Source organism: Cyprinodon variegatus, unplaced genomic scaffold, assembly GCF_000732505.1.
Source record: "Cyprinodon variegatus isolate N-32 unplaced genomic scaffold, C_variegatus-1.0 Scaffold467, whole genome shotgun sequence".
In the NCBI taxonomy this organism is placed as follows: domain Eukaryota; kingdom Metazoa; phylum Chordata; class Actinopteri; order Cyprinodontiformes; family Cyprinodontidae; genus Cyprinodon; species Cyprinodon variegatus.
Window position 1 is genome coordinate 666679 of NW_015150920.1, and position 8643 is coordinate 675321.

Below are 8643 nucleotides of genomic sequence, written 5' to 3' on the forward strand. Positions count from 1 at the left end.
GGATTTGGCAAGAGCTTGATCTACCAAATGGCTCCTCCTCTCACAGCGTCACGGGTTAGCTTCGGTGTGAGTGGTTGAAATAGCACGTCAATAAAGACGACAGACAAGTGGCTCATCCAATCATATGCAAGGAGTTTTGATAAGGCCCAGCCTTCAGTAAAGGCAATTCCTATGGCGGGTTCCCAGATGTAAGTGAGTGGAGCTGGGCGGAGCGAGACATGCATCTGGCTGTTGTCAGGTTAGATCTCGGCATCATCCCAGGTCGCACCACGCTCTTTTGATGCCATTTATTGTTAACAGGCTGAGAGGAAGTTTGTGTTGTAAACAGGTGAAGAGATCTGTGAATTGTAAAGCCAGACATGCTGCAAAGCTTGTGAAATGAGTCAGCTGACTGCAGTGGCGGCTGGTGAAAAATATTTTTGGTGGGGCTGATATAGCCTAGTGTATGTCTCCAACTAATCCAGAATAAGAATTCAAATAAACAATTGGACAATACCGGTAAATACAATTTAACAGTAATGATTTAATTTATTATATAATAACAGTAACAGTGATGATTTTGGTCACAATAACCATGACATGAAATGTTCATATCCTACAACAGGGATGTACTTCTGGCAAACGGGTAGATAGATAAGGATCTCACCGAATTTGATGGGAGCTGCATCTCGCTCGTTACGTTCATCATCGTCCCTCTAATTGTCTGCACCTGCGCATTGGGTGCAGAAGCCTGTTAAAGGGCGGTATTTTCAGAGCCCCAACACCATAAAGTTCTGAGATGCTGATTGGCCATTAAATTATTAAATTCACCTAGCAATAGTACATGATTGACAGATTCTCTGCAAATGTGGGGCTGTCTGATCACAGCCCCCAGAACAGAGACGGTAGGAGTCTGTCTGTGGAAATCCACAAATGAATGACAGTAGATAGGGAAATGTAGTTTATATAATTTGTTTTGCTTATATGTAAACACTCTAGAGAGTAAAGCTGACATTTATGAGTTAATTTCTAAAAATATATTTTACGTTTCTCTCTTCTTATCAGGGAGGGCGGTGCCCCAGCGCCCCCTATGGGCCGGCCGCCACTGGCTGACTGTAAATAGGAGTTGATGCGGTCTGCTCATTCGCTCTTTGTTATCAGAGAACAGAGCCATGGCTGAACCGTGCCGAGCCCTACTGTTGAGCTAGCACTGGATGTAGTGCGGTTCTGTTGTGTCTGGCATGGTCCAGTTCAGTTGTGTTCTGTTTACACGCAACAGTTATCTCGGTTACCGTGCTCGGACTGTTCTTGGCACGGTATTAAAAGGGTAGTTAGCCGGATTATTGAGCCACTGTAGTTTCTGTTCACATTCTTCCACCAGCCTTTACTAGTTGGACATTTTCTGCATGTATGCAGATGACATCCAGCTGTTTGTATCCTTTAAACCCACTGATGCAACGGTTCTGCTGCCAGTAACTTTCTGAAATAAACAGACCTTCGGGTCTCCTACAGGTCGCTGTGGTGAAGGAAAACTGGAGACAACAGCCCGGTGTTGATAACTAGGAGAAAAAAAAGAAAAAGATTAGAGACCTTCTAGTTATTTTGGGTTAATCAACTGCATGTGAAAGCGTTAATCTACCATTATCTCTGTACAGCTGCTAGAGCAGCCACTAGTGTATCCCTTTTCCCTCAGCGTCGTCTCAAAGGCAGCTGCTCCTTCCTGAAAGCTCCTCCTGCAGTCAGGGCAAAGAGGAGACATTTTCCCACAGCTGAGTAGAGCTGCTGTTAATTCATCCTGGATCACAAAGCAGCATAGAAACATAATATCTAGTTTTAATCAAGTCCCTTTTTATCATACAGCTTGAATCCCTCTTAATGCTTTTGGTTCAGGAGTGCAATCATCTGTTTGTGTGGCAGCTTTAATGTTACAGACACAACTGGTCGGCTGTGAGTGACGAATTATATTAGCCAAGGCCGACGTGAGTAAACACCACCAGACTCAGGATCACAGCCTCATATTGCAGGCTAAAAAAGAACCCAAATGATGGACCCGTTCTTCTGGTTTCATTTCCATGTTTTCTAAGCCGAAACAAGTTTTTGGGCTACTAATATAAGGCTTCTATGCAGGTTTTCTCTGTCTTCCAGGTCATAGTTATTCCAAAAAAAGTTAAACAAACCATCTAGGAAGCTTTTTATATTGAAAATGTCAGATTTAGCATTGAGTTCAAGACTATATAGAGTGGACCAAAGCAAAGCCTTGTTTTGGCTTAGAAAACATGCAAATTTGAACTTGATGAGCAGGTCCACCCCTTTAAATTGAGGGTTGTTTTGCTTCTTCTTAGCCTGTAATATCTGAAACCTGTCTATGTCTCTGAAAGGGGGTCGTTAAAGGGTATTGTTGGCCAGGCTGAAAGGGGAGGTGCTCTTTGGCTTAGAAAACATGAAATTGAAACCAGAAGGACGGGTCCGTCCCTTAGGAATGGGGAGTCCTCTGGGTTCTTTTTTAGCTTGAAATACCTGATATTGGTCTATGCCTCTGAAAGGGGAGTTGTTAGTTTGGCTAGAGATGTTATTGTCCCCTCCATGGATTGTGATGATAGCGGGAAGGAATGATGCTTCATAGGTTTATGAGAGCTGAACCTTTAGTTCTTTCCCTCCATTTACATCTTGTCTTAAAGACACCCGCATCGTTTTCTACGTGCTCTGAATAGAGTGGAAATCATTTCAATCTAAATCTGCCAGAATTATGAAGAGTTTGAAGTAGAACAAGCAACACTGCAGCCAAAGGTTTAAAATCCAGGACCATTTCACTCAATGAGCCCATCAGAGGTTTTCTGGTGCATCTAATCTGGTAAAAAGAGTGAATTATGACACTATCTGCCAGCAGGTGGTCAGGATGTGAACTGCAGTCTGCCAAAATGACAGGAAGCTTTCAGATGTTCACTTCATCTGTAAAAGAAAAACAGTCAAATGTGGATAAAATTCTGTTAACGGGACAAAAACATGACATTCTGCAGTGATGATTTTAGGCTTCTGTTTGAACAAGAGGATGGTCATTTGAATAAAGCTGGGGATTTAAACTGTAACACACATTTCCTAATTAAATAAAGTTTTTTGTCCTTTTTGCAGGTTTCACTCATGTTCAAAGCACCCAGTTTGCCAGGGGGAAGGTTTTTTCCACCCAGCCTAGTGAGCGTCACCTCCAGGAACAGGACAAGTACAAAGCTTACCTCAAACAGCAGGTCTGTTTAACCCGCCGCTCATCTCTGACAGCCAGGTTTTTATGGGGCCATTTTCCTTCCCTCATGTCTGTCAGCCGAGCCATTCTAGTCCCCTGGTTCCTGCTTTTATTCACAGATCGAAGAAAAGATGCGGAAAAAAGCGGAGGAGAGGGAACGGATCAGACTGGAGGAGGAGAAGGAGGAGCGGAGGCTGGCAGAGCAGAGGGCCCGCATCCAGAGGGAGTACGAGGAAGAGCAGGAGAGGAAGAGGAGGAAAGAGATGGAGGTGAGGAAGCAAAGCAGCAGGTTTAGACTCTGACCTGAGCTCCCAGTCCGTCACTCCTCCCTGACGCTTTGCCTGCATGTCTCACAGCAAAAGGCCAAAAACCAGGAGCTGATTCAGCTGGCTGAACAGAGGAGGAAGGAAGCGGAACGGAAGAAGAAGGAGGCAGAGGAAAAGGAGAGCGCCGCTGTGAGGAGGCAGGATGAGAGAGAGATGCAGGCCAGAGTGCAGGAGGTCAGTCTGAGGAGTCAGCTTTGTTTTCTGGTGCTGCTTCCATCAGACACTTAAAGCCTGGTTCTCTGCATCCGCTGTGAGCCCGTCCACACGCGTCGGCTTATAGAGAGGCTCCGACTACGCAGGATGAGCAGATCCTGATCTGTGCAGTTTTTTCACCTCCGTCTCTGTGCCTGAAACAGTTTCCAACATTCAACAGGGACAGATTAGGAGAAATTATAAAAAAAAAAAAAAAAAAACCAATCGGCGCAGCTTTAAAACCTGTGCAGCATCTCTTAAATCAGACAGAGGATTTTAATACATACAAAATATAATGTGAACTAGGATTAAAGAAGAGGAAAAAGCAGCAATAAAGGCTGTGAGACGGTTTATAAGCTGGATTATGCAGTGAGATTCACAGAGAGAGATATTTCTACCCTGCCTGCTTTTTACTCGCTGTGTGACTCTAATCCTGACTGTTTTCCTGCCTTTAACAGATTAAATTTTTTTATTTTCCCCAAAAGTGGATGTATTTTACTTTGTAACCACGTCTCTCTTCCCGTTGGACCCAATATTGCAGCTGAATTTCTGTTTAGTCCGGCTAAAATAGACCCTGAATCTGTCTGAGTTGAAGCTAACCATACCTCCTGCGGTAAATCATGTCTGGTATGATCATCCCCATTGACTCTCAGAGCTAAACGCCACGACCTCATTCACAGTATTTTCTTTCAGATGGGACGTTAAATTAGATTGGGTGTTATCAGGGCTTTAGCTGGAAACCACTGCTGACATCACTTCCTCCTCAGCAACATGGAAGGTTGAGCAGCTCTCCTGTGAATGTCTCCAGGTCTGCAGAGAGCCTTCTCCTCCGATCCCAACCCTGCAGAGGAAGAACAGGAGACCCCGGCAGCACACCCCCAGCCCCCCCAGCGCTGCCCTGTCTGTGAGTAACCCACAGTGGACACATGGGGACACAAACACCTGATGTCGAGGCTAAATGAAGGGAAGGAAGGAGGAGAAGCCCAGCCAGAGAGGGCTCTCATTAAAGTGATGAATAATTAGCCCCATCTTTCTTTCTTTCTTCCTTTTAAGGAGCGATCGTCATCCGGTCTTCAGTCGCCTCCTGTTCCTGCGCGTAGGAACCAGCTCAGAGCTGCAGGTACACTAACTCTCTTTCTGGCTCATGGATCCACTGCTGAGCTGCTGCTTCAGTGGGATCATTAGAGAAAACATCTTGGTTTCAGGAGACCACCATGACCTGTTCAGCGAGCTGTCAGCGCTCCGTCAGCAGCTTCGCAGCGAGCAGAAGCGCCTGGAGAGTGATCTGCAGAACGGAAGCTGGGAGGAGCTGGACTCACCTGTCAATGTCAGGTTAGACCCAGTCAGTCAAACAGACCTGCTGATTCAGGTCAAACGGACGGTCAGGAGGTCATCATGTGTCAAACACACACAATGCTGCTCCCCAAACTAGAACTACAGCATTCTAGACAGTCTGAGACGCATTTACTCTGAATTATACTTCCTAAGATCACAGTGAGGCCGTCCTGTTTTCAATGAGATGGAAAAGTTTGATTTCCTCAATAATGAGTATCTATCTATCTATCTATCTATCTATCTATCTATCTATCTATCTATCTATCTATCTATCTATCTATCTATCTGTCTGTCTGTCTGTCTGTCTGTCTGTCTGTCTGTCTGTCTGTCTTGAAGACGATCGTTGTTTTCTGTCTCCATCTGCTGGCTGTCCTTGGTAACACATCCATCCACTAACCAGCTGTTTCTTTAAACTTCAACGTTCATGTCGTTTTATTTTATTGTCGTCTTTATTTTATCTTTTATCCCTCTTAGCATCCAGTATTTTTTCCCACTTCATATTTTCTCTTTCCTCTCCTCTGCTTTAAGATTCTCTGCTTCTTCAAATCCTGCTTTGCTCATAGTGTGAATGCCTACAGCTGTAAATAGAGAGGTCACGTGATCTTGTTATGGTAAACACAGAGTTAATAAACAAACAGGACGCCATAAATTGACCAGTAAACCTTCGGATGCGACCATAGTGAGCTACTTGTGGTCATGGTTCATTACAGGGCCACTTTAAAGGAGCAACCATCCAAACCCTGGAATGTGCGCCTCCCTTTGGCGACAGGTTGCAATGACACCAGTGTGGTGCTCATTCATTGATAATCACCTCAGTCTGAAGAGCTCAGGTCTTCGTTTATCAACGCTGGACCGTTGTCTCCTGTTTTCCTTCACTACAGTGACATGTAGCCACCGGTTAGCTTCATACGCTAACTAGCTTCGCAGCAAGGCAGACAGGAAAAAGGGATGTTGTTGGATTTTCAAAATAAAGTCTAACATTTAAATTCATTTTAAACATTGATAATGACCAGAATAAGTGCAGAAATATAAAATCTGCTGCATCAGATGCCTAATGCTACATTCAGACCGCCAGCGCTGGAAGACGCCAGAAAGCTTCTGCTGTTTCATTTTTGATGCTTTCCACATTAAGGTCAGGGATGCGTCAAGAGCAGCTTTGATGCTCCTGAAGCGCATCCGGTAAAGTGTGTCAAGATGCTTCTGCTGCTCCTGTGTTCAATGGCAGAGAGCGGCTTTGCTATTTCTGCTGTGATCAGTGGATAAAAGTAGTTTTAATATGTTTTTAAGTGAGAAAGTCCACCTGAAAACTTCATCTATGAGGTCAGTTCATCAAATACTGTTTCACTGTCGGAGTCGCTCAGACCCCCGTGCACCTGTACTCTGTCCCTGGAAATCCCCTTCAACAGCAGCCTCTGGCCCGGTCACCTCTGGCCCGGTCTTCTCTTTGGGATTTTCGCCACTGTTCATCGCGGCTGGAAGGCATTTTTTATCTACATAATCCAAACTGCAGACACCAGAATAAAAGCGAACACGTTTTGCCAGCAGGTTTAAACATTTTAAGTTAATTTAGGCGTTAATAACCTGCTTCAGAGGAGTGATCATAGCGCTCTGCATCATCAGTGCTGTGTCCGTCTCCCTGCCAGCTCAAAGATCAGCTTCTCTGATTGGTTGATGCGCCGCGTCCAGCAGCAAAAGTTAAATTCCTCCAACTCTAGCGACCGCTGTTTGTAAAGCGCGTCACATGTCTTACATGCTCAGAAGCTCATGCCGCGCTGCTTCAGGACGTTTTGCTGCGCATTGATGCGTGTCAACCATTGACTTTGCATATAAACTAGCTGCTTCTGCTGCTTCTAGCGCATGTGGTCTGAACATAGCATTACAAAAAAATTCAGGAGGGGAGCAGGATTTTATTTTGGAGCGGCGGAGTGACGCCATCGACCAGATGTAGAGGAGACCCTGAAAGTCATAAATAATTTTAAACGGAGTCTTTTTATCACAAATAGCAGCGGATCCACAGCAGATCTCTGTGTTTAAAGCAATAATATTTCCTCTTATTCCGATCAGACTGTTTTAAGGCTGTTCATGGTTTCCGTGGGTCTTTAAAAATCATTAAAAGTCATTAAATTGTTTAAATTAAGGCCTTAATTGGCATTAAGATTCATTAAATGTGATTATCGTGGCATTTAAAATGCTTTATTTCATCAGATATATAATATCGCAATATATTTGCGTTAAAATCCTTTCGGTTGATCGTGGTTACTTGTTGATGGCATTAAAATGATTTCTAAGAGAATTAAAAAGCATTAAATTAGAGTTACTCGTTCCTGTATAAACCGCGTTGTTACATCAGCAGATGATCATAAGCAGAAGAAACTATGTTCCTGAAGGTGTTTCAGAGTTTTTGGTTCTGATTCATGAATGATTAGAGATCAAACTGCTGAGATCCTGCAGGCTTCTACTGGAACAGGATGCTGAGTGTTTATCCTCATCTGCCCAGAGAGCGGGAGCGCCCGGCGGTGGACGTGTTCGACATGGCCCGGCTCAGGCTCCAGGCTCCGGTCCGAAGGCCCAACTCCAGAACCACCGAGCCCAGAAACCCGCTGCAGATCTACGACTGCCTTCAGCTGAAGCCCACAGGTAGGCCACGGTCACAGCAGCTCAGGTGGAAAAGCCAAACCCACTGCCTGACCCACAGCTGGTCTGCATGTTGGAAGCAGGTGGAGAGTTCTGGACGGGTTCTGGTCCGGACCGTAAACCTGATGAGGTCAGAGGGAGGAGCCGGGAGCAGCATCAGCTCAGCAGCCACAGATCCACAGTCCAAGATGGTACCGTGTCCTCCAGGTTCTTAGGTCTGCCTCCAGATGAAGATCTAACCTAGATGTTTGTTTCTAGATTACCTGGACCTTTCTCCACCCGAGCAGAACCACTACCTGGTGAGAAATGAGCTCAGTTGGTCCTCAGACTAGTTTGTCTTTAGGTGAACAGTGACCCAGACTGTGTGTTTCAGAGGAGTGTGAGCGGAGCGTCCAGAAGAGCCTTCCTCCTGGAGTCTGAGAGCGCCTTCATGAGTAGGAGCCACTGAAACCCTCGCCTACAGGCTGCTCCTGAACAGAGTTCTGATCTCTGACGTTAAAGGAGTAACCTGCAGCTTTGAACCACGGCCTGGAATACAGGCCATAACTGAAAATAAAATGCCAGACCTCCATGTTTTCACAGAAACCTCTGATGTTTCAACTGATCTTTCATCTCAAACCTTCAGTATTTTTATAGATTAAATGATTAATAATTTGGTAGAACAAAACTCTCTGCAGGGTTAAAGCGTCAAACTGCCACTAGAGGAGTTCAGAGTCGAGCAGATTGATTCACAAAGAAGGTTTTTCATCTTAAAGCCAGACTGCATTCATCTGACGTACATTTTCGGCTCAATTTCTGCTCTGAGCTGGTTTCAGGGTTTATGAATTATTTGAATCAGTTGCCTGATCAGTCGATGGTTGTTTTACTATTCCATTAATAATGAATAATTATTATTCTATGGAGTGAATTTTGTTCTATATTTTTCTAAGCAAAGATCAT

General features: G+C 44.7%; 1 protein-coding gene across 1 annotated transcript in view; it reads left to right on the forward strand.

Annotated features, from left to right (window-relative positions):
• Positions 1 to 8643, forward strand: part of cspp1 (centrosome and spindle pole associated protein 1) — a 29265-nt gene that overhangs the window by 16756 nt on the left and 3866 nt on the right. The window contains exons 14-23 of the mRNA XM_015389598.1: positions 3109 to 3221; positions 3337 to 3486; positions 3574 to 3717; positions 4544 to 4639; positions 4789 to 4855; positions 4941 to 5067; positions 7568 to 7707; positions 7785 to 7895; positions 7963 to 8003; positions 8078 to 8138. Coding sequence (XP_015245084.1) covers positions 3109 to 3221; positions 3337 to 3486; positions 3574 to 3717; positions 4544 to 4639; positions 4789 to 4855; positions 4941 to 5067; positions 7568 to 7707; positions 7785 to 7895; positions 7963 to 8003; positions 8078 to 8138 — 1050 coding nt within the window. The remainder of the gene's footprint in view (positions 1 to 3108; positions 3222 to 3336; positions 3487 to 3573; positions 3718 to 4543; positions 4640 to 4788; positions 4856 to 4940; positions 5068 to 7567; positions 7708 to 7784; positions 7896 to 7962; positions 8004 to 8077; positions 8139 to 8643) is intronic.